At 45.1% G+C, this 25,956-nt stretch overlaps 1 protein-coding gene across 2 annotated transcripts in view; it reads right to left on the bottom strand.

The window, feature by feature from the left end:
• LOC101162714 (neuropeptide Y receptor type 2) overlaps positions 1-25,956 on the bottom strand; it is a 55,643-nt gene that overhangs the window by 3,760 nt on the left and 25,927 nt on the right. Inside the window, exons 1-5 of one of the 2 annotated variants that reach the window (XM_011487181.3) lie at positions 22,571-22,654; positions 14,675-14,904; positions 14,367-14,499; positions 3,835-4,000; positions 839-992 (exon numbers count right to left, since the gene is read on the bottom strand). In XM_011487181.3, coding sequence (XP_011485483.1) covers positions 839-992; positions 3,835-4,000; positions 14,367-14,499; positions 14,675-14,860 — 639 coding nt within the window. In that variant the 5' untranslated portion in view covers positions 14,861-14,904; positions 22,571-22,654. Of the gene's footprint in view, positions 1-838; positions 993-3,834; positions 4,001-14,366; positions 14,500-14,674; positions 14,905-22,570; positions 22,655-25,956 lie in introns of those variants that run through there. The other variant, XM_020711532.2, reaches the window with a different exon arrangement.

Below are 25,956 nucleotides of genomic sequence, written 5' to 3'. Positions count from 1 at the left end.
AATGGATTTACCGTATAGACACGAGACGATAAATGGAGGTCAGTCTGGATCACTGCACATCAAACACACCACACGGTTTTTCTTCTTTCCTGACATTTGTTCACTTTACCAATCAGTGATGTTTGTTCCGACTGGATTGGAGAGGTTTTTTATCCTGCAGAGCCTAAAAGTTTCCACCGTTTGTTAAACTTGAATGTTGCATCAAATGGATTCTGGTCCGTGACTCACAGACAGAGTAAAGTGGAACGTTTGCATTAGCTCAGTCAACTTGATTGTTTTGTTTTTTCTTAGAAGGCTCATTTAAAACGTCGTTCTTCCTAAATCTACCAGAAGTCGCTCAGTTGTGGATGGAATCCGTGTAACAGGACCGTTTCTGTTTGCTCCACTTGGTCCATTTAGATTTATTTCTAAGGAGATTAGATTAGTTTTTTTGTTGAAGCTTGGGTCAAATTGATTTTGTTTCACTTTGATTAGATTACCGGAATGAATTTTGACTTGAATTGTTTATTCGGATTAAATCAAATGAGATTAAATCAGGAAGAAAAATTGGAGAGAAAAGACTGCAGCCAGAATTCATGTCACAGACTTAATTTCATTTTGGATTCAGTTTGACTCTATTTTTGTTTCACTGATGCACAACAAATCTGATCTCAGACACCCAACAATCCCCTCTGAGCGAGATGACAGCAGGCTCAGAGAGACTCCTTGCTGGAAATAGATGGAAATGAGACGTCGGTGAGGAAATAGAGAAGAAGGGTTAATGGGAGGAGGTTTGTGGAGGTTTGGGGGCAGCAGAGGATGAAGGTGGAGGTGTGGGGGCTTGCCACCGTGCACCCACCTGGATGGTGTGTCCCGGCTCCAGCGTGAAGGAGCCGTACTCCCTGAAGATGGCCAGAGGGCTGGCCAGCACGGCGCTCAGCACCCACGTCAGAGCGATCACGCCGAAGCACACGTCTTTGCGCATCCTGGTCTCCAGGTGGTACACAATGCACCTGGAACAGACGCACACACCTGAGTCTGGCCGGCTGTCAGCCCGGAGAAAACGGACGCCGGCGCACTGATGAATCAAAGATGAAGGAGCAGACGAGGAGCTGCACCGTCTGACGTGTTGAGAGCTTTGGCCTCCTCATGTTGTCTTTTAACCTGCAGTCTGTGTGGCTCCATGTCTGATGATCCTGTTTATTTATTCAACGGCACGCTCCTCTGATGGGAGCTTTCTCTTGTGGGTATGACTTATGTTGCCGTCTTCGACAACACAACCACTGATCTAAAGAAGGGAATTTTCTAGTGCGGTTAGCGATTACTAGCTAAAGACAGCAGACAGTTGGTGGAGTTACGGCTGAGGTCAACCACAGGAGACAGAACCCGACCCAACACTGGACCAGGAAGCTGACAAGTTAAAACTATGGTGCCGATGTACAGTACAGACCTTCCCATTCATAATGAATGGGATGGTGTGTCCAAACTTTTGGTCTGTACTGCAGGTACTGTAGTACAGCTCTTTAACTGAAAGATGAGCTTATTAAATAAAAAACAATCAGTAAAATCAACGTTACAACCAGCAGCTTTGAAGTAGTTTGACGATTTTCTGATAGTTTTAACAGTCAAGACTTTGAAAAACTGGAGACTTTTGGTTCAACCTGGTCTCAAGACTGAGACCTGACTTTTAAATCTTAGACTTTTATCCCAACGAATCCACGATGGGACTTGGACCTAATGCTGAAAATTACTTGGACCATTCCTTAAAGACTTGAAACACGACTTGACTTTGGCCCAAAAAACACCTCCAGGCCTCCTCCTCAGGAAGTGGAGACACTTGTCGATACAACCACAGAGCCTCAACAGAATGAAGAGGAGACTCGGACCGCACTCGAAGACGCGTACAGCTGACACTCTGGACTTTACCTTAAAGAACTGAGTGACCTGTGACTGTACTGACTCAAACACCTAATGACTCAAACTTTCTGAAGTTGTAAAACTCCACATTTACCTTAACGAGTAAAGTGAGGATATTTCACACTTGGACTCCCCTTTAGACGACTGTGCAGTAATATAGACTGGCTATGGAAATAAAAATGGACTGAATTAAAGCATGAAACTTTAATAGTCTACCTTAAAACAGAAGTAGAACTCAAACGTTCCATGTGACATCAGATGCATGTGGAGGTGCTTTAATATCAGCACCGTCTCTCTGGATGTGCGCTGAGCAAACGCGCCCTTCAGTCTGCAGACATGGTTTCATTACTGGATGTTTGTTTACGTTGAAGATTCACTTTTTAATCCTGAATCCAGAAGTTCTGCGCCGTAAACGTCGTCTCCGGAGTCACGCCGCTGAAATCATCCAAACGACTTCAGCTGAAGCTCCACACACCTCCACTGCAACTGCACTCCCAGCAGGCCGAGCGGCCGGCTCAGAGCGGCGGCCGGCAGAGGCTGCGTTTGCATGCAGATCCGCAGCATAATCCTCTTTTCCAGACAGCGCATGGAGGGGATGGAAGCAACGTTTCTGTCATTTAGAGGTCGATGGGCACAAAGAGAGCAAAGCGTGGAGGTTATCTTTGATCTGACTTGATGGATTTTACCCAGAAATGATAAGTCTCACTTTAAATCTACTCTCCACTTATTTATTTATTTATTTCTGCAGGACTTTTGGGGGGGAAAATGACAACGAGCCGCATCAGAGCCGATCTGATCTGCATTCAAATACGCACAAACAGAACTTCATGCTAAAAGTCAGTTTATCTACGAACAACAAACTAAAAAAAAAAAAAAAGTAAAAAAAAAAATAATTCAACTTATAATCAGGGTAAATGTTCCAATTAAGAAATTTACAAAGCAAAAAAAAACTGTAATTCCAATTTTGTCAAATCATAAAAACTTTTAGTTTAAGTAAAGAAATTAATTCATCAATTTTTTATTTGGTAACATACTATAAAGTATTCAATCCATTGTTTTCCTGTTTCTCTTTATTCTGGTATCTTCCACCATTTTTTGGTGCTTAACTCCTACAGTGTTTCATCTATTTTAACCATTCAATTAATAAATGTTCAGCTCTTTCAGCTTTTTCCAGCTTTGACTTTTGCTCCTTCAAATCCTTGAACTTTTCCAGATATTCCAGGATTTTTGCCTCCATTGAAAGAAATGGGGAATCCTTGGTGCAGAAGCTCGCTGGTTCGATACCCGGCTCTGGTATTTTTCACAAACACATCTTTTTTGTTATTGTGCTGTTTTCACTTTATTTATGGTTAACTTTGATAATTTCTTTATTTTTTGTGCCAATTTCTACCCTTTAAGTTTCATTTTCATTCAGCAATTCAGCACCAACCCTGCATTTTCTTCTGGAAACGCGTCTCTAGTTCTTTTTTGCCTTTTAGGTTGAATGTTTTTTCAATCTAAAGCACTTTGTGTTACTGATGCATACAAAGTGCTTTAGAAATAAAGTTTGCTTTGATTTAAACAAACTTCACTTTCAGAAAAAGAAAAAAGTCCAACCTGGTCGTTTTTATTCCTCAAAGTGTTTTTATGATCCCGCCCCCTCATGACATCATCATAGCTCCCATAATATTACTGTTCCAATTGTGCATCTGGTGTAAAAAGGCGATGACTTGACCTATAACCTAAATATACATTTTTTTGTTTGTCTGCAGACAACAAGTAAAAACTTTATTGTTCCTTTTCCTGTGGTGACCTCACAAAGATGGCGGTCTTCTGTTAAAAGCCCCCAAAACCTCATTTACCTCCACTCATCCTCTTCTTTCTCATCACACCTTAATCATCATGTGGGCGGGGCATGAGGACAACCATGCTCCACCCACCTATTTTAGCTCCACCCACCTATGTCTGTCCAGGGCGATGACGTTGAGGGTCACCGTGGAGACGTGCACGGCGAGCCCCTGGGCGTAGGGCAGCAGGAAGCAGAGGGTGCTGCCGAACTTCCACTCGCCCTGCAGCGTGTAGACCAGAGTGAAGGGCAGGCACAGCGTGTTGACCAGCAGGTCGGCTGCAGAGAAGAGCAGACGTCAGCCGACGGCGCTGACAGAGATCCGGGCCGGTCCACACAGATTACAGGCCTTGGTGGCGCTGCAGCGCAGACGCCGTTTAGGGACGGCCTCCTGAACCCAAAATATGTCAATAAATCCGTACTAACATGTCATGGGGATAAATCCTGTGATTCACGGAAAGCCTCACCGAACAGAAGGATTCATCAAAGGGAACATAATCTGCAGGATTACTGCTTGTTCCTAGAATTCCTCAATGTAGAAAGGGGCGGAGCCTTCAAATATCAGGTGGAACCAACTTCCTGTTTCAGATCAGGAAATAGGCGCCATCTCTACCGCCTAGACGCCGATAGTTGAGGTGAACCTGAATGACCGACCCGTGATGACGGTGAAGTTGTTCTGGACCTAAACCTGGCTGTTCTGGTTAAAACGAGGAGTTATTTTTCACCGTGTCCATCTGTCCTGTGTCTTCTGCTTTACCCGTGATCCACATGTCACTCCTGCAGCTCCTAACCATCATTTTATCTTCTGACGGATGCTCTGGTATCTCAAGAAACTCTTCAGTTTAGTCGGCCGTGACAAAAACTATTCAGGTGATTCATCTCAGTATATTTACAACAAACTGTAGTTTAGAAACCAAACCAAAAGACGGAGAAGTTAAAGTCCAGTAATCTTTGCTCTCCACATTTGACCCATCTCCTGGGGCACAGCCATCATTTTGATCAACCCCCTAATGCTGAGTGTCAAGCAGGGATCAATGGCTCCCATTTTGAGAGTCTTTGGTATGACTGGATTTGAACTCACGACCACAAGGCAGACACTCTACCACAAGGCCACTGGTCTGAGTAGTATCACTGAAAAGCAAGAGAAAGAAACCAACAAGAGAGGACAGAAAAAAACAACAACTTTGATTTGAAATTTAGCAAAAACTGTGTTTACTTTTGATCAGTTGTGAGATTGTTAGTCCTGTTCCAAACGTGTGTTTGTGTGTCTTTATGTGTATGTGTTTGTTACATGTGTGTCTCCATATTTATGTGTGTTTGTGTGTTTGTGTCAGTGTGTACTGTTGTGTGTTCATGATTGTGTGTATTCTGCTGGTTCTCTGCAGATTTTCTCTTCCGGTTTAAAGTAAAACCATTTTCTTGTGAGACTGAACCAAAAGGCTGAATTTGATGTCAGAATCTCTGCAGCTCAGGAAAGAATTCAGCAGAACCAGGCGGACATCTCAAAGCTTTGCTTGTTGTCTGACCACCAGCAGGAATTCGGACAGAAAAGCATCGTTCTCTGGAAAGCCCCGTTTGTCCCGATAAATGGGAGCGCCGGTTGCTGCCTTTGATCCAAACGGTGAAGGACTCCTGCGGCTCTCTGCTGGTCCACACGGTTCTGCAGGAACATTTGGGTTTGAACCACCTTCAGGACCGCAGCCGGACCAGAACAGTGACACCGCTCGTGTGATGTAAGAGTGTGAGGACTAGAATGACAACGTCTGATTGCAGAAAGCCATGCTTTTATTACGATTGTGTAGTGTTTGCGATTGGATATTTGGTTCACTATTTTCTTGTGTACCTGCCAGGGGACTACAGTTGCAAATTAGCATCAATCCCATGACTCTTTGAATAGATGCCTATTAATGTACATGTACAATGTTTTTGTTGGTGAGTAAAAACGTCTCCAATCGTTTCTGCTGAACGTCCGTCAGTGACGGATCGCCATCGTGACAGTTTGGCTGAAACAAGATGCTTCCCCACTGCGGAGGCCGTCATCTCCACGCGCTCGCTCTCACCTTTATTTATGGCTAACGAGGCGAGCGTGGACGGGCGGCGTTCACACGTCCCCCGCCTGTGAAGTGACACACGATGCTCATTTGTGAGTTTTCTCTCTGCCGCCTCATTAACTTTGAGACACTCGGCAGACTGGCAGAACGAACAAAAGGCATCTTTCTGAAAAACCTTCAGAAAGATTTCAAACATGAAAAATGATCCTAGAGAATGAAACAACAACAGGGGCTTCAGCAGAACCTCACTCCATAATGTGAGGAGGGGGCAGCAGGTCTGGGCTGAGCTGGATCTCTGAAGAAGAACTACAGGAGGTTCACCTGAAGCCATGTCAGTTCACCAGGTAACCACTAGGTGGCGTATCACATAACTACACCCGCCTCCACTCACTGTAAAGTTAAACCGCTCAACCTTACAAGTAGAAACACGTTAAAATCCCATCAATTTTCTGTGGTTTTCTTTTAATTATGGTTTTTCATAATAAAAAACCTGTGTCACTTTCTAGGACATAGTTTCTGCAGAGCAGCAGGAGCTTCACCTTTGACTTGTGGGCGGGACCTTTGCCGCAGAATCACCCCACCCCTTTCTCCCCCCTGCATCTGAGAGCTAAGAGGGAAGAGCCTGCGGTCCCACCCAGCATTTCTTCTCCGTCTCAAACACCATCTTTTTCAATGTCATTTTTTCATCTGCTCCTGATTTACAGTGATTTGAATTTAGAGCTTCATTTTCTTTAGAAATGGAATCTGAAAAATGACAGAAGAACACGTGAAAACCACCATTTCTACAGGTTTTCAGCTCCTTTTCTTAAAACATTTTAATGTGAATGAACAGTTTAGTGAGTTAGATCAGCTCAAAATGGGGCAAAACATTGTAAATGTTTTATTTCTTCCAAAAAGTGTTCAGATTTGTCAAACTGGAGGAGGCCTGGTCTGAAACACGGTGGCGGTTTAAATCCAGGCTTTTTCTTTCCCAGCTCTATTCCGATATATGAAAAACGTTTAGAAATCCAGCCGGGCACATACTGCAGATAATATTTTCTCTTTATAAGTGATTGGCCGCTCTCCACCCGTCACCACCAAACCCGAGTCCCTGATTGGTCAAAGTTCAACTGGTGCAACTTTCTACGCTGGTTTTGTGCGTCGACCCCAAAGACGGACCTCAAACGTGTGCCGAGCCGCCTGAAGGAAAGAGTTCTGAAGGCAGTAGCCTAGAACTCACATTTACATGTGTGAACATTGACTTTCATTGGAATCGTTGCGCGTTGCCAAGGGCGATGTGAACGTAACACTGAACAGACATTCATTGGAGATGCAGATGTTGCTGCATGACATCATCAGTAGCATGCTCTGTCTTTAGTCTCTTCATGTCCTGCAGAGCAGGTGACCTCAGTCAGGTGGACTCCCCGTCTCCACGTCACTTCTGTCGCTTTCCTGCTCATCAGAGTCATTCCAGGAAACCAGACTCTGGCGTTTTCTGACTCGGTGAGCGTGAAGAAGCAGCCAACCAGAACAGGCCGCGGTACTTTGGGATGGAGATGGAGAGGCCAGGTAGAGTCAAGCAGCATCTTAGACACTCGAGCTTTGCTCTTCAGACGCTGAAACACTTCTGCTCCAGAGGACTGATGGATTCAAACCACAAGTGTCTGACATCGACCTTTTATGAGCATCAGAGGCGGGAAAAGGAGGTTTAATGCCACGGAAAAGGCTTTCTCCATAAAAGACTGTGTTTTTCAGGGAAAAGCAAATGTCTGAACCAGGATTTCATGTGACTCAGAGATTCTCGTCTCTTCCTTCCAGCCTGTCGTTTCTCATCCGCCATCTTCCCAAATGTCCTGCTGTTTCTGTCAGAATTTGGCCTGAAGAGTCTCGATAGGTTAGAGAAAAACCAAAAGAGGCAGTCGGCAGCAGACCTCATGAAGGGCTCTGGGTTTGGGATAACACGCTCTGACACCATGCCCTGCTTCCAAATATTCTCATGGAGGGGTTCAAAGGACTCCGTGTTTGCTTGGGCTGCTCCTACGAGCCCAGAGGAGCAGTCACATCCAATCATGTGTCCGTTGGAGGACTTTGTTGAAGCTAAAGATGGACCATTAGATCATCCGCTGAGGGTCAAAGAAGAAGAAAAAAGTCATAAAAGTCTGTTGGTTTTGGAGGATCCGGGAGGATTCGGGGACGATCCCGTACCACCTTTGCATGTACCGGCTGTCTCCTGAAGAGACCGTCAGAGGAGAAGGATGGATGCTGACATGAAGGTGTGGGTTAAGGGCCTCGGCTGGTTCGGGAGACGAGTGCGGTCAACAGTAAAAGGCTTCTTCTTCAGGACAGTTCATGGCTCCAAAAGGTTCTGCGGTCTCGCTCCAAAAAACTGTTTCAAAGAAGGCATCAGCTGATGGATTTCACAGCATGTTTCAGTGTCTCAACATGTTTAATAAAAGAAAACAACCCAGAACTGATCAGAGGAGCCGACCCAGAGAGAAGCCAAAAGTCAATGTGACTCTTGACAAATGGGTGTTTGTGGGACGTCACCTCAGTAACCGGATGGTTGACATGCACATCTAGACCAGTGCTTCTGTTTATGGGATATCAGAGCATGTTCTCCATGTTGGCCAGCCTGAACTCACCTGGCTCAGCTCATAATGCAGCTCTGCAGCAGCCTGGAAGTGTGTTTCCGTAGAAAAAGGACAGGAAGAATGCAGGACACCGTTCCACGAGGAAACGCTCTTCTAGACTTTCATCCTTCTGACGCAGTCGGCCCATAAATACCCAGAATTCTCTATCAGTGGTTGGAAAGTAAGGAGACATGAAGTAAAGTAGAGACGAGCAGAACAAACGACTTCTAGAGGATTCTCCAAAAATCAGCCGCCTTTGTGAGAACGTGACCAGGATGAGGGAGATCTTTCAGACACGACTCTCATTTCCTTAGTGGACAGGTTATTGCCTTCAATGAAAGAATGTTTTGGGTAAATGTGGTCCTACTTTCACTCAGAAACATGCATTTAAATGACCACATTTCATGAGAAATCTATATAAACGTGTATTTTGGTCCTAAACTCCAGTTCACACGTTTTTAAGTCCATTTTTTGGCTCCACAAACAAAACTAACGACCTTTGAACTTGCGTTCAAAGCTAAACCAGGTGGAGCTTTGTCCAATCGGCTAGTGTTGGATGGACGGCGTCCGTTTCCAAACATGGAAGTACCAGCCGTTGGAAAATTGATCAGAAAGGAGAAATGAATAATTGCGGTTGGTGTCCTGCTGGAATTCTCCACATTTGGGAACAGAGCTGTGAAAGGAGACGCCTGGACCAGATTTGAACCACCAACTGTACTTTCATCAGCAGTATTGGGTAGCGTCAGTCCAATGTAAACATTAAAAACTGAGTTAGGAATGCCCGTTTAGGCCAGTCTGGAACACGCAACACATGCTGGTGTGTACTTGTTCCGGATTGAAGGAGCTGAAACCCCCTTTTAATTCTCAAATCTGAACCATCTATTTATTTAAATACATATAGTAAATATAAAAGACATTTTTAATCAAGAGGCTTTAAAGATATTTCTGATGATTTAGATTTGGAAGCAGCAGCCTGGTTTGGTTTCTCTAAACTTTAACTAGTCAAAATAATTGAAATATGCATTTAGTTTTTCCCTTCAGACGGTTTTAAGCTTCACATCGCTGAGGATTATTTGGATTTTAATGGAGGACAAAAGCCTGTTGTGGATTAAAGCTCAGTCTGGAGGAGACGCAGCTGAAGTCAGTCCGTTTGGAGGTGAAGCCCCGCCCCTCATGTGCTTGGAGCTGTAACCGATCCCCACCGGGACGCTGCCGCTCACACGCCGGTCACGTGACCGGCGGTCCGACGGCGGCTCTCCGGGCAGATGGCGTCACCGCCTCTCTGACGCCCAGCACTCACAGCATCCTCACATGACTCAGCTAATTCTCTGCTCTCACTCATGACCTAAAAACACCAACCAAAACCCAGAAAAATTATTCATGATTCTCGGGCAAAAGCCCATCAAACAAATGAAAAATGTAGCTTCCAAACAGACTAATGGAATTGAAATTGGCAGGACTGCTCCAAATGTAGACACTTTATTTAAAAGGCTGAAATGTTCTACATGAAAGCGCTTCCATGTATTGAAATCAGAGGTTTTCATGAGCTCAGGCGTGACTCACAGGAACGGGGCAAAGATAATAGACGTCAGGTGAAACGTGTCGCCACTAAAAGGAACAACATGTCAATTAATGCCCAAAAAAACAGGAGTTCTGACATCCACATGTGGACACAAGCAGCTGCTTCTATTGAATCTGATTTGTAAATGTATTTATGGTCCTTAATTGAGCTGTGAAATATTAATGGAGGGGTGGGAGTGAGCAAAAACATCTGAATAAAAACCAAATACAGAGGAAAAACTCTGAAGCTCTGTCAGCGTCTGGGGAGCATAAACCCCAACCGGAGAGGAGAAGAGAACCTTTAGGAACGCCGCCAGCAGGGTTCTGGATTCTGAGTTCTGCATCCTCCAACTGACGGAGGAGAAACGTCCCAAAGCGCTGAAACTGTCATGTGACCTTGTGTAACGGCTGGTGTCTGCTGAAGCAGGTCCTAAGATGATCCTCAGTCTAGATCAGTGGTCGTCACCGTTTCACCGTCTTCACGACCCGTTTCATGTCCGACAACATTTGCTGTTTCTTTTTTTTCAGCTTCCAGTTTCTCTTCACGTTTGAGATGAAGGTTCCTCTTCATCCTCTGTGAAATATCTGCAGCCGCTCTATTCATACACTAGATTTCACAGTAAAATGGGATCTCGGTTTTTGTGGAGTCAAATCGGAGCCAGAACTATTTGAAACCAAATAAAACAACTTGAAAAACTCCTGAATTAATAAGCTCAGCTCCCGGTAGCGTTTCCAGACAGTTCTATCTTTTTTTTGCCGTTCCATATTTGTCACCGCTACAGTCGAGGTCGATGTGTTGTCATGTTACCGTGACAACGCACTGCACCACTTAGCAAAGAAAAGCGATCTAAACCGAAAAAATAACAAGAATAAAGGACTAAAAACTGGTTGAATATTTATTAAGTGTCCAAGGTTAAAGAGGGTTAAAGGCCTTTGAAGTGTGTATTATCAGAATGAACGCACGCTACAGAAGCAACCGTCCTCCACTTCCAGCTGTGCGTTCATTCTGATGGTGCACACTGTGTCTGTCCTTGACATAAGAACAGAGAGCTTCCCCGACTGGATTACAGCGCAGAAAAACAAAAGAGCGTCACCTAAACGCAGCTTTAATGTCGTTCCAGACAATGAAAGTCTCTACCATGAGTGATAGAATGAAAACAACACCGCTTGGAATCGTTTTCTCTGTTCGATCGCTTTTATGTTGTATATGCTGACAACAGGAAAACAGGGATTTTACTCTGATGAAGGTCAAACAAAGGTTACTAAGACATCTTACACTGAGGACATGTGACGAGCTGCTGCAGCCGCTTTAGCCGCTAATTGCGTGTCTGTGTTGATAAAGTGTCGGTAGGTGGCGCTGTGTCCTCGAACGCTGGCGACGAAACAGAAGAAGAAGGGAGCGACTGTTCTTCTTGAGTTCATTGAACTCAGCCAGAAAGCTCAACTAGCTAAACGTTGAGCACTCAGGGAGTCGGGTTTGGAAGTGCCGTGTGGAGAGCGTCTTTTTCAGAACCCGGAGGATCGGCCGCTGTGAACACGATTGTGGTTCGGAGGAGAAATAATAGATGCGGTTTGTGCCTGGATGGAATTCTATGACACCAAGTCTTTGATAGAGCTGTGAAGGAAACACCCGGAGAGAGATCCACGGGGGGATCCGCACCGCTTTGATGTTCCACAGCAGCCCTGTTCCACCGTGGGAGGCAGACATATATCCAGATGAACGCGTCCTGCCGGTCCGGTTCTGGTCCGGTGGGAACACCACGGGGTACCGGCAATTTCCTGTCTAGTGTTCGCGGACACAGCACCACTTCCTGACTCTGTCTGTTAACACAGACACGTTATAATCAGCAAAATCTGAGACATCTGATCAGAGTAAGACGGGATCACTTTCCTCTCTTCCTGTTAACAACATAAGAAAATTATAGCAATCAAACAGAGAGAAGGACTCCAAGCCGTGTGGCGGTTCGATCACACAACCAAGATTTCCAAACTTGGAACCGAACCAGGGGACTTCCAATCTGAGTTCGACCGCTTCACCACTGCGCCACAGTGGAGATTCTGCAAACTACATCCGCCTACAGATCAGCTTCTGTTCATTTGCTTTGACTCATCTTGGCTCAAACTCTTAATTCTACGTTCGTTTCATTAGTTCAAATAAGTGAAAATCTCCAAAAACTAAGATCTTATAAAATGACTGGAGCTAATGTTGTCAAAAACTTTCTGTCACATCAGCAAAAGTGGATCTTTCTGTCCTGCAGATCTAATAAATGCAGATTTGTAGCAGCTGTAATCCAGATTACGTCATAGTTGCCAGGCAGATTACGTACCATAAAACCCACTTCACCTCCTGGGACAGATGTCTGGAGGGGGGGTCTTCAGGCTGGAGACAGAAACTAGCAGACCTGTGAGGCTGGCTCCTCCAGAGATGCTCCCTCCTTCATCCTCATTTATTTATTTTGTTTTGGGACTCGAACACCTCTTTCTACTTTGGTCTGGCAGCAGACGCTCTGAAAACACGACGGCGTCTGGCTTCAGCAGGAAACGTCCACGTTTTCTGTGGGTGGATTCATGTCGGATGAGCATCTGTTCATGTCAAAAGGTGTTTTGGTCTTTGACACACTCACAGGAAACGAGTCTGTCCTTTCCTTCCTGATGTTACTGAACTGGACTGAGTGACCCCTCCCCCTGGTGCTCCAAACAGGAAGTACGTGTAGAATCTGCAACCTTATTTTAACATGTTCTTGATCATTTTCGGGGGGGTTTTGCCCCTATTTTCTCTTTATGGGACATCTTTCAAGTTAGAAACTGACCAATCAAATGAAAAGTTATAAAAAAAAAAAAAAAAAAATCACATTTTTAATCAGATGCCTCGATAAAATTAGGTGGAGCCTGCTGGCCCCCACCTCCAATGCTCCAAACGTTTTCGAGGTCGCTTTCAGATGGTAGTGGTGGCCAGAGTGGTTGCCATAGTAACGTTGACTCAGACCAATCACGGCTAACTGATGTCATCTGGCGGTGTCGGTATCACACAAAGATGGCGACTGAATTGACTTGATTTGGTTGGAGCCTGAATGAAACCGTTTTCTGTGAGGGACGCCAGACTCACTCAGTCCAGGTCTCAGATACAGTCGATGGTTGATTATGATGCCGGAGGAACTTTAACGTCCATCCAAGAACCGGACCGCTAACAGCCCCGCCCACCTGATGGGGCTTCATTCATCTGCAAAGACGCAGAACCGGAAAAGATCTGAAAGCCGCGTAGCTCTAAATGAACGACATGAACAAGTCAGAACCACCGACCGGATCACAGAACCGGGCCAAGTCATCCAAAGAGAATGGTTTGTTCTGGCTCCAACCAATTTAAGTCAGGTCAGTCGCCATTTTTTGGAGCCAGGTGATATCAGTAAGCAGTGACTGGTTAACGTTTCTATGGCAACCACTCTCACCAATCAGGAGCGAGCTTGTTGGACGGACACCTCTACCATTTGAAACCCGAAATCTGTCAACCAAAGGTTTTGAATGTTGGATGTGGGGGCCAGCAGGCTCCACCCACTTGGACTGGTCAGTGTATGACTTGAATAACTTGAACTACAGAAGAATATCATTAAAAAATAAAATTAAGTAAGGAATCAGACTAAATAATGGCTTTCTCTATAGATGTCTATAGGATTTTGCAGGTACTTCCTGTTTGTAACACCAGGGGGGAGGAGTCACTTGTTAAGTTCTCTTCTATACTCGGGACACGAGGTTGGCTGTCTCTACCCAAATGTTTAATCATTTGTATTCCAACCTTCAACTAAAAGTGATTCAATATTAATTCAATCTTTTCATTTCCATCCAAAAGAGTTTTTTCATAAACTAACCTAAACACCTAACTAAAGGTGGACTTTTTAGCAGAACAATAATGAGTTGATTCATTAAAAACAAACTGAAAGCTTTTTTCTTTTTCCATAATTAAACAGACAGATAAGAGTTTGTGTGTTTATTCAGTCAAAGTGTCCCATAAATCCTGTTCAGGGCGGGTCTTCTTCTGTGAAGAGCCCCTCAGGTGTACACGCTGCAAAAGGTACATGAACCGCAAAATCTGATGGATAATTGTCTGCAACATTCCAGCGTTGGAACATTCAATGAACACAGAACCGCCAGGAAGATCAAAGGGCTTCATGAGTTCTGGTTCCAGACAAACCCAGAAGAACTGAGATCCATCCATGAGGAGAAAGGCTTTCCTCAAACATCCAACCGTCATTAAACCTTCAGCATCAACCGCTGCATTAAGTGGAAGCAAACCTCAGCTCCTCCCTCTGAACCCCCCAACAGGAAGTGGAGGCTGACATGTGCGCTGACCTTTCACCTTTAGATCAACGGAACGCGGCAGGGCGTGTCAGACGGCGTGTGCTCGGCGAGCAGCCGTGTGTGCAAACCTACCCACGGCCAGATTAGCGATGAAGAAGTTGGTGACGGTCCGTAGCGTCTTGAAGCGATAGATGACGTAGATGACGAGAGAATTACCCAGAACCCCCAGCACGATGATGGTGCTGTAGGCCAAGATCAACACCACCTTCAAACAGACAAGAGCAGATGATGTGAAAGCTGCCGTCCTGCAGCCGCAGCAGCAGGTTCTGCTCGGTACCGGTGGTTCCACGTCTGAGCCCGTCACAGACCTTCAGGGTCACAAGCCTCTGAGGGGCTCAGGCGGAACCAAAACACCTGGTCAGGTGTGTGTGAGGCTGTACCTGCACACTCAGCAGGCGGATGGGGTCCTCCGGGAAGCTGACGCCCTCAAAGCCCGTGGGCAGAGCCGGCAACGGGGCGTAATCCCGGTAATCCAGATGACTGGGCCCGTCGTCAGGCGTGGCCAAGAGGCGGAGTCCAGCCTGCGTCGTGTTCGCCGCTCCCACAGCCTCCATGTCAGATGTCATCGGCGCGCAGCTCCATTCCTGACATGCGTTCACACGCAGACGGCCTGTAAGCACAGACAGCAGAACATCAGGACCGCCGTCACGGGGAAGAACGCCAGAACTCTGAGGGTCTGGAACCACAGACCAGGTCTGCTCTGCACCGCAGACGTCCCACGGAGCAGAGACGCTGTGCTCCAACATGACACAAAAATGGTTTGGTTTGGTTCCAGGCCAATGTCAGAAAACTGACCACAATCAGACTGACATAACCAGAATATACCTGCTTTAATCTGATTACCTCATTTCATCTGCAGTGTCAGATGCTGTGACTTCTTACTGTCCATGTACTGTTTGGCTCAGAGAGACGCTTTTATTTTGGCAGATTATCTGTAAATCAGTGACATCGGAGGAGAGGAACCGACTTTTTACCGTCGAGTTTAGTTACAGAATTTAGGGCGAAGGTCATCGATGAGGCTGAAATACAACCTGAAAACCAAGATTTTTAAGTGATTTGGGTTCCTTTTGGGTTCAGGTTTAACGAGTCTAACAAGTTTCAGAAAACACGGATTTCTGCGATCTATTCCAGAAAAATCGAGTTCTTCTGCTGTAATGTCATTTATGGTAGAAGAATGTTTTATAAACCAAACAAACTGTCAATAAAGTGTTGGTGAAGGCTCTCGTTTTCATGTTTAAGTATCAAAGCGTTTTCCGTAGATGGAAAAAATAAGACTAAATCCTGAAAAAATGATTTTGTTTCAAATAGAGTCGACAATTTGAGCAAAAGCACATCATGAATAATAAATCAATATTATGAGAATGTTGTGATCAATGATGTGACGTCATGTGACTGTCTGCCATCATGAGGGGAAGTCGTCCCGGAAACCGAATCTGTAAAATGTTCATCTTAGGTTTAGGGAGTTTACATGAAAGGACTGTGAGTGTTTTCTAGTTGTTCTATTTCTATGCAGGCGTCTTTATTTACTGTCTTCTTGTCATCATTCTACTGGCGGTTAAACACATTTTATTGTAATTCATGAGTAAAGACACAAACATGTAGCAACCGTTCCAACAGCATGTGCTACACAGGAGGAATTGTGTGTTTGTTTTGTGAGTCGTTGATCCGTCAGATTGATCCTCCATCACTGATCGACTCATTTTGGTGACAAATCCCCAGAAAAATGTCTTATTTCTCAACAACTGCCAACACAACCTGAATCTTACAAAGTTTTGATTAAAGCGTCGACATCAAAAACTGTGATTTCAAATGTTGTCTGATGTTTTTATTTTCCACCAAAGACTGCTCATATGAAGGTTGCATGGGCAGATGACATTGGAATAGAAATCCCCATTAGTTTGTGGATAAGCGCTTTGAAAGGGATCAAGTGTTGCTCCATAAGTGCACAACTTCAACTCATGCAGTTTAAAGTAATCCACCGTTTGCATTCCTCCAAAACAAGATTGCATCAAACACTTCAACCTCTGCAAAGTCCTGTTCATTTGTAGAAATGTACTGTTTCCTGCCTGATCAGTGTCACCGTCTCCTTTAAAAACACACATTATCAAAATGAATTCATAATAAACTTATTGATGACACAATAACTCAGGAGGTAACATGTCACTAATAAAATCACTTGTTTAAAAAAAAAGACTTGAAATAATTTAATCTGTCCAGAAATTAGAGGAATATTTATAATTCAGGATAAAATTGTGGTTTTGGTTGGTGGGGAACAGCGTCTCCTGCGCAGACGCAGGCGCAGACGCAGACGGCGTTCACAGGTGAAAACACGTCACACCAGCTGAGCGATAACTTCTTCACACTCACAAGCAGCTGTGACCTCTCCGTTTCACGATGTAGGCCAGTCCCACAGCCTCACGGGGACGCCCCCCCCCCCCTGCACACGCGCATGGGAACACGCCTTCGGCCCCCGCCGAGCCACGCGCACGCTCCCTCACACTCCACTGAGCTGATTCGCTAAGCGACTTGTCCGAGGGCGTTGGGCCCTCTGCCGCCGCGGCCGGCCTGACAGAACGGGCGCCTGTGCCAACCTGCACCCCCACACAGAACAAGGTTAGAGGGACGTCACCTGACCGACGCGTTTACACCCCAGAGAGGAAAGACCAGACACGGCAGCCCTGCAGCAGGAACGCCAAACTGCTCTGGAAAACGGCGGATCCCTGCAGAGGTGACGGCTTCATCTCGTCCTTCAGTGCGTTTGTGGAGCGCCATGTTTGCTGTCACCTCAGGTCGCCATGTTTGCTGTCACCTCAGGTCGCCATGTTTGCTGTCACCTCAGGTCGCCAAGTTTGCTGTCACCTCAGGTCGCCCGCCGCTTCAGCGTCATTAGGATTTTGTGTCTCTGATGTGTCTGAAGTCATTTTTCATCTTCCGCTTGACGTGTTTGTTTCATCGTGAAGGAAAACCTTTGTCAGGCTTTGTACCGTTTACCTTTTCTTTGTTCTAAAGTCTTATTTCTGTGTTTGGAGCCACGAAGTGAAGCGAGTCACAGATCAGATTCCTCATTCCTCACATTGACGTCTTTAGGAGACATTGATCACAGCCGGATGAAAAGCTGCAGCCCCAGCTGCCCTGAAGGCTGGAGACGGGCGGTCAGCGGGGGGGTAGAACGCTCAGCGAACACACAGAGAAAAGGTCGTAGTGAACACTTGGGGGGACGCAGGTGAGACGCCGCACAATAATCCTGTCAGTGACGTCCGGGTGATCCGTGCGCGCTCCTCACAGTTGAAAGGGAGGAAACAAGGCGAGTGGAGTTTGTGTGGACATCCCATATCACATGCATGTCCAAAGTCCGGCCCATGGGCAAAATGCGGCCTGCATTGGGATTTCCACCAGCCTGCAGGCTCCTTTAGGGACACTTTCTAGCTCGTTTCTAAAATGTCAACTTTGGGAAAAAAAATTAGCATGTGTGTCCGCATAGATCTGACATCAAGAAGACGAGACATGCTAACGACATCAAGCTAACTGGACCAGAGCGATGTCTGGTCTTTAAAATTCAGTTATTGAGGTAAAAATGTGCTTCACTGATTTTCTGTTCTGCCATTGCAAATAACATTTTCCCTGAATAGTTCGTTCAAATGACATGCTGTTTTAACGGTTCAAAGAATGTTGGCCTTCACAAATACTGACCTCCCCACCAGTCTGGATGCCCCTGGAGTGGGTGTGGCTGAAGGACACTCCACCACAGCTGCACCCAGACGTCACGAGTCCAAGAAACTTCCATTAGCCTGACATAAACGTCACGATGCCCTGATCACACGCACCACAATGGAACGTTCCACTTTCAATGAGACACACCTGCAGTGGCTTTGAAGAGCCACGCCGTAAAAAAAAACGGTTATTTTTGTGTTTTTAACGTCATCTGGTGACATTTTGATGATGATAGAGAACATAAAGAAAGAAAATTAAGATGAGTATTTATTTATTGTGAATCCGGAGCACATGAAAAAATGCATATATTGTATTTGTGCAATGAGTTATATCACTAGAGGAGACACGCCCGCTTTAGAAGCCTGGCCGAGGGTGGCGGAGCGCGACGCCATCTTTGTGAGGTCGACGACGCCCACATGACAATGATTTCTATTGCTTTTAGTGGTGTCTAAATAGCTTTTATATACTATATATATTTTTAAATTTATATATATTTATACATATATGTAAATATATTATATTTATATATATATATATATATAGATACATCATTTGTTGTAGTTAAAGAAGAGAAACAGTCAGCCTTAAAAGCTCAAACTTTAATGAAAATGCATTGTTGCAGGTCTTCTTACAAATAAAAAAATGATAACAAACAATTTTTAAAAATAATTTCTAAACATTTAGGAGTTTTAGACCTCTTTGACATGTAATTTAAATTATTTAGAAAAACCCAACAATAAGTCAACAATAATAATAATAATATTAATAATAATAATAAATCAATATTCAGTCAATACAAACAATAAATAAATAATAAGTCAATAAATAATAAAAATAAGTCTATTAATAATAATACTAATAATAATAAAATAAAATAAATATTCAAAAGAAGTCCAAAAGTGAACAATAGATTTACCCTACAAAAGCAACAACAACAAAGAAAAACAATAGATTTTACTGATTCATGTTAGTGATCAATTAGTGTAACACAGATGTTATGGTGTCGGGTTTCAAGCGAACAGTCTGGCCTCTTATCTAAATGTGTTTCCACAAATCTTTTGAACATAGCCAAACTGTATTGCTAGTTGGTACCACAGTGATCCATCTGGGTTAACTCTTTTTATTGCTAAAATCCACTTTTTCCTTAAGTCTGAATAGTGAATAGTGAAAAGTTCAGTCACTGAGTCAGAAATGTATAAATCTATATTACTATAATAGCCTAGTATGCTGTATACAGGTTTAGCAAAATAAAGTGTACATTTATGGTGACAGCAATTTATCCGTACATCAACCAGCATGTTGATAACAGCTCTGCAGCATCATACATGTCAACATGTGTTCTATTAATAAAGCCCCTGCAGCATTAAAAGAAATGAATTATAGTACTTACCTGTGAAATGATACACCTTCCTCCTTCATGGACTCAGTTCTCTGATTTTGGCAGTTGAAACCCAAACAATGAACTGGTATTATGCAAAAAATGTGTTCAAATGCTGAACTGCAGCAGTGACTTGACCTCACCAAGATGGCGGTGCTCTCCTCTGTATGAGGAATCCCGTGATGTCTCCTCTACTGATATAACTCATTGGTATTTGTGTCGCAGAAAATATGCTGGGCAGGGCCACAAGCTCCCGGCTCCGCCTCATTTCAATGGACCCACTATCAGAAAAACAGATCCATGAACGTCTTTGTTTTCCACTTCTGAGCTGGAATCTGGATCAGAACTGGACGGATGGATGGATCTGACACTGCTCTACCTTTTTGATCCACCGCTAATGTTAGCTTGGGGGTCGTGAGCGGCTGTAAGCTAGCAGGAGAGAGTGTAAACAGAAAAACGGCATTCTCATAACTATGAGACCTCTGGGAAGGCTTTGATGATAGATCAAAAGAAGATCAAAGAGGAACATCAAGATGCAGCCCCTCTCCTCTACGACCCCCCACGGCCCAGACAACCCAGTAACCTGCAGCCCCCCCCCCCCCCACATGACCAAGGCTAAAGACTCGTCCTCTGTGCCAGTAATTAGGATCATATGTGTTTTTTTCTCATTTCCATTTCCCTATACCTCTGGACGCTCCCCTACAGGAGGTCCCGACGGACCCGGTCAAACACCTCCAGGTTCATAGAGCACTAATCTCCCAGAATCCATCACAGTGTTCAGGACAAAGCCCTGAGAGGGAAAGTTCAACCATCTGCTGGGACTCTTCCCCCCAGCAGGAAGGAGGAACCGTGTCGCTGAGACGAACCATTCGGTCCCTTTTTGTCAAACATGAGGACTTCCGCTCCGTCTGATCAGAGCTCTGCCTGCAGTCAGCGTTAGGGTCACGTGTCGGCCGGATTCCCCAACGGAAGCAGCTTTTCCCGCAGGTTGGGGGGGTTTTAGGCCCCGCCTCATTAAACCCAAACTCTCCTCACCATTGCAGGTCAAGTGTGAACATGGAAGCGTGGCGTTCAGGTTAAACGAACACAACGCTCATGTGACAAGTTCATTTCTAAAATGAGGCAGCGCCGCTTCTAAAGGCTGACACCTGCTCCCCTCCACACACAGCGCCGGCCTAAAAATAACCGCAGCAACGCTGTGCAGAAAGGCGGCGGCGTTCTGCGAGCTCGGAGGCACGGCGTTTGGGTTCTGCTGTCTCTACACACACTGGAGGACGGGAAGCTCATTTTAGCTCCTGGAAACAACACAAACACAATCTGTCTGCTTCTCTCTTTGGGCACAAAGACATTAATCTTGCATCGGCACCGGGATACAACTTTCCACAAAGACTCTCTCAACTCACAATGGCAGCTTTGAGTTTCTTTCAGCTGATTCCCAGATCTGAGCCGGTGCTGCTGAATTTGAGGACCGAAAACATTTTCTCCTCATCAATCTCATCTGATAAAGTTGATTGTTTCCTTTGTTTCCCTAAAACACAATGTCTTCGTGTTCAGGCGGATCTGGCTGTGAATGACGAACATAAACTGTGTGTTTAAAGGCGTCTTTGGCTGCCTTCCATCTGCTGGTGTTTGTTTAACTCATTTTGGTGACAAACAAAGTAAAAGTCCATTAGCTGTATCCTAAAGTCACCAGAGCCTCCATGTTTAACCAAACATATAGCAATACAGAGTTTAGTGAAACACGAAGGGCTGTTAGCTTGACACACATAAATTTGTGTGTCAAGCTGTCAAGTTATTTGATTCAAAGCTTTATTGTCCACAAACACAGCATCAACTATCAGAGCTTAACCGAGAAAAGCTCTAATCAACAACAGTCACAAATTCAGATCTACCATAGATGTGACTATTAGGAAAACGCTGCCCTGACAGAAAAACACAAACATTTTAGTTAAGAGGTGATAAAAAAGGCCTTGGACCATCCTGGAAGGACAAGACTGAACAGACGCACCAGAACCTGCTGTTGATCACCTGTTGGGGGGGGTCCCATCAGGGGTTTGGATGTCCTTCCTGACACAAACCCTGTATGTTATCCAGGCTGGGGGCCTCCCTGTGCCGGCTGCATAGAGAGGCAGTGGCCCAAAAGGTGTTGCCTCAGGACCCTCACTGGATGAAGCTCACGGTGCCCCCCTGGGAATCAAACCCTGGTTTCCTGCACAACTTTCCCACACCCAGACGCTGAGCCATGCTGCCGCCTACAGAGAACCAGAAGTTACTGTTTCAGATGAAAAGTTCTCAGTCAAGAGGACGTCGTCACAATCCATTGATTTGAATCGATTCCACATAAAGCCAGTTTACAGCTTCCTTCTTGACTTCATCTGGGTCATCAGCTGATGCTGCATCAGTAACTCTGCCCCTCCCACAGTCACTTGAATCCTAGGTTTCTGCAGTTTGGAGCTCAGAAAGATTCCTGCCTTCAGACACAACAAATCCCCAACAAATCTAGAAAAACTAATTTCTCTGTTTGAAGTGGAGTGAAAAATGTTGCGTTGACCCCCCCCTCTCCTCTTTACTGTTTCTGGCAGTAAAGAGGGGGGCTTAGGTGTGCGTTTACCCCCCACTCACAATCTGAAGTGATCTCAATCAGCTGTTTACTGATGCTTTCAGGTCCCAAACACTCGTAGGACGAATAAAACGGAGGATTTTGTTCTCAGAGAAAGTCAGAAAAAAGAGCACAGAAGGATCCGGAACAGCACGTCCTTCAGCCGTTCTTTCTTTCACATGGAAATGGAAAAACGGTCACCTCTCCTGCCCTGTTTTGTTGGATCTTGCTTGACTAATTTCAGAAACGATTGAAGCAGTTTCACTTCTTTCTCCCACAGCAGCAGAGATGTTCCAGACCAGGAGGTGAAGTCAAATTCCAGCAGCCGTTCCCCCACAGAGAGACAAAACCCGGAACGTTTTCTGACTCCGCTGGTGATTTTAAACACGGATGTGCTAAAAAGATGCAGGCAGGAGCCCGGGGCAGCGAATTATTGAAAAGGGAGGGACCGTGGAAACATCTGTGACGGCTTCAGCTCCGCGCCACACGGACACGAGGTCACAGTTTAAAGCCGAGGATTTCACACATCAGAATAAAATAACAACTGAATCTAAGCTGCTGGCGGCGTTGTATTACCCCCTTTCTTACCTGCCCTCACTGGCTGAGTGCCTGCTAAATGCCCATCACTCTCCCCCTTTGGCCCCTGACACTCTGTTCATAGCTGCATGTGACAAATTCTTGAAGGAACACAATTTTCAAAATGGCTGCTTTTCTGTCAGTTTATCTCCATAGCAACCATTTCATTTTTTGGTTGCCTTGGGTTGACAAACAGGTCTTTGAGATTTTTAGAAGAATCTGCAAAAGTAAACTTTTGGATTTCCTTAGCAACAGAGGATTTAGTAGTGTGTAGTTTTCTTCATACGTACTGCAAAGAGCTTGAATTGACTGACAGAGGCAAGCGCAGCATCCATCTGTCTGCAGTGTTGCCAGATTGGGTCAAAAACAGCCAATTGGAGCAAATAACTGCCAAATCTGGCAACACTGGGTTCATGTAAACAACGCACCTCCACCTGTCTTGCTGCAACTCACTTTTTGTTGTTGTTTCTATCACATATATGTTACAGTATTACTTTTGTGTACTGTTTTCACCATCCATCCATCCATCCATCCATCCATCCATCTCCCTCCGCTTATCTGGGGCATCAGTCTAAGCAGAGATGCCCAGACTTCTCTCTACCCGGCCACTTCCTAAAGCTCTTGTGGGGGGACCCCGAGTCGTTCCCATGCCAGCCTAGAGACATAGTCTCTCCAGAGTGTCCTGGGTCTTCCCCGGGGCCTCCACCCAGTGGGACATGCCTGTAACACCTCTGCAGGGAGGCGTTCTGGACTAGATGTCCGAGCCGCCATAACTGGCTCCTTTCGATGTGGAGGAGAAGCGGTTCTACTCCGAGCTCTCCGCGGGTGACCGAGCTCCTCCCCGTTTCTCTAAGGGAGCGCCCAGCCCCCAACGGAGGAAGCTCATTTCAGCCGCTTGTATTCTGGACCTGGTTCTTTTGGTCATGACCCAGGTGAGCATAGGTGAGTGTTGGAACGAAGATCAACCGGTAAATTGAGAGCTTTGCTTTTTGGCCCAGCTCTCTCTTCACCACAACGGACCGACAAAGAGGCCGCATAACTACGGACGCCGCTCCGATCCGCCTGTCAATCTCACGCTCCGGTCTTCCCTCACTCGTGAACAAGACCCCAAGATATTTAAACTCCTCCACCTGGGGCAGGGACACTCACCCCATCAACACCGTCACTAGTGACTTAGATATTTTATTACTGCCTTTATTTATTTAAAAAAAAAAACGTCTTTCTGGGGCTGGAATTCTTATATTTTTGTTACACAATGCTATTTTTGCACAGTTTTCTTCATATTGTTATTATTCTATTATGTCATTAATAATTTATATGTTCTGTATTTGATGTATGTTCAGTTGAGATTGTTGTAATTAGTTCATATTTGCTGAAATTCTCTGTTTTGTCTTATTATACACTTAATAAACAAAAATAATGCATTTCTAAAATGGTTCTATAATCTCCACCTTTCAAGAAGCATATTGGCATTTCGAGATCGGTATCGGCTACACGAGCCCTGTAGTGACTTGATATGGGATGATACCCAAATTGCCAGTATTGCCCCCCCTGCTGAGGGCCAGAATGAATGAAAATGTCAAAAGCAAAGAGAACAAATCTGCACATAAACTCTGACATCCAGACTCCACGCTGCTGAATGCCCTAGTTGGCTGGAGCTTCTTGTCTTTGTGGGAAAATGTTCAATGAAACATTTCTGATTTGTGACTCTGAACCCAACAGAACCCTCCAAACGTGGAAACGTCCGCCGCTTGGTGCTGGTGGGTCTGTTCTCCCCATAATGCCTGTTGACAGTGGGGGTGTTTGGAACAAACAATCAGGATGTGAACAGCCGTGTCCCAGAGCAACCGGGACGCAGCAAGGAGAAAGGAGACGGACGGACGGAGGCGCTAACAGATCCGTCAGCCCGCAGCGCGCCGCGCTCTGACGCAGGAAGTCACAGCACGCAGAATCCGGGTCAGCGGCGCATCAGGAGGGCAGCTTCTCTGAAAATCTGCCGTGGAATGTGACAGCTCGGTGAAACTCCGGCGCTCTGTCATGACGCTTCGCCACGTGGGAGGCAGCCAGACGACGGAGGATGGCGTCTTGATTGAGAAGTAATCCCAGGAGTGAGACACGGAGCCCTCCATGAGCCGCTCATTAAGAGGATTTAATGAATCCACATCACCGCCCAGTCATTCCCAGCCTCACTGACAGAGGTCCACAGAGGATCGCATCATCCCAGCGGGGACGGACCAGACATGAACCAGAGGAACCGGCTCATCCCTTCTGACCCGTCCTTCAACGGTTCCAATCCTGGTATTTTCATCAAAACGTAGAACGAAGAAGGCTGGTAAAATGCAGTTACCTCCTCCGCTTTGAGGACTTTTTGACCCACTTCAGGTTTGGAGCGACCGGCTCAGAGCTCAAACCTGCAGCAGACGTTCCCTCATGTTCTGCTGGACGCTGAGGGTTCCAGAGGGTGGAACCCAGCAACCAGTCAGATCCCAAACCCCCACATCTTTAAATTATTCTGCTATATCACAAAATAAAGTACATAGAAGTACTAACAACTACTGTACTAACATGTTTGTACTTCACCCTGTAAACCAGCGGTGTCAAACCACATCAGCATAGTGGTTGTCCTCAAAGATATAACTTATACATGTAACTAAATGTAATGAAAAATAAATGTAACTACTCCTTAATGTTAAATAACTCATTATTTACATATTATAACTTTTTAAAGAGACAATTACAGTTGCATAGAAAACATGTTTGCTTGTTATTCTAGCACAAATCCTTTTACATTTGGTTCTGTCAGGTTAGGTTATATGGACAGTGTTTAAGTCCTAATGTATAGTTGACCAATCTCATATTTCAAGACCAATTCCCCCTAGATACAGCGAGGAAAATAAGTACTGAACACGTCAACATTTCTCTCAAAAAACACATTTCTAATCGAGCTATTGACATGAAATTTTCACCAGATGTCGGCATCAACCCAAGTAATGCACACATAGAAAGAAATCCAAACATTTATGTCCATAAATGAAGTTATGTGTAATAAAGTGAAATGGCACAGGGAATAAGTATTGAACACGCTTACTGAAATGTATTTAATACTTAGTGCAAAAACCTTTGTTGGTGATTCCAGCCTCAAGACACCTCCTGTATGGAGAAACCAGTGGAATACATTGCTCAGGTGTGATTTTGGCCCATTCATCCACACAAACTGCCTTCAAATCTTCAAGGTTCCGGGGGTCTCTTCTGTGAACCCGGATCTTCAGTTCTTTCCAAAGATTTTCAATTGGATTCAAGTCTGGTGATTGACTGGGCCATTCTAGCAGCTTTATTTTCTTTTTCTTCAACCAGTTGAGTGTTACCTTGGCCGTGTGCTTGGGATCGTTATCTTGATG

Source organism: Oryzias latipes, chromosome 18 (genome assembly GCF_002234675.1).
Source record: "Oryzias latipes chromosome 18, ASM223467v1".
NCBI classification, from domain to species: domain Eukaryota; kingdom Metazoa; phylum Chordata; class Actinopteri; order Beloniformes; family Adrianichthyidae; genus Oryzias; species Oryzias latipes.
The sequence above is the reverse complement of the archived record's forward strand: the minus strand, read 5'-3'. Positions and strand labels throughout refer to the sequence as shown.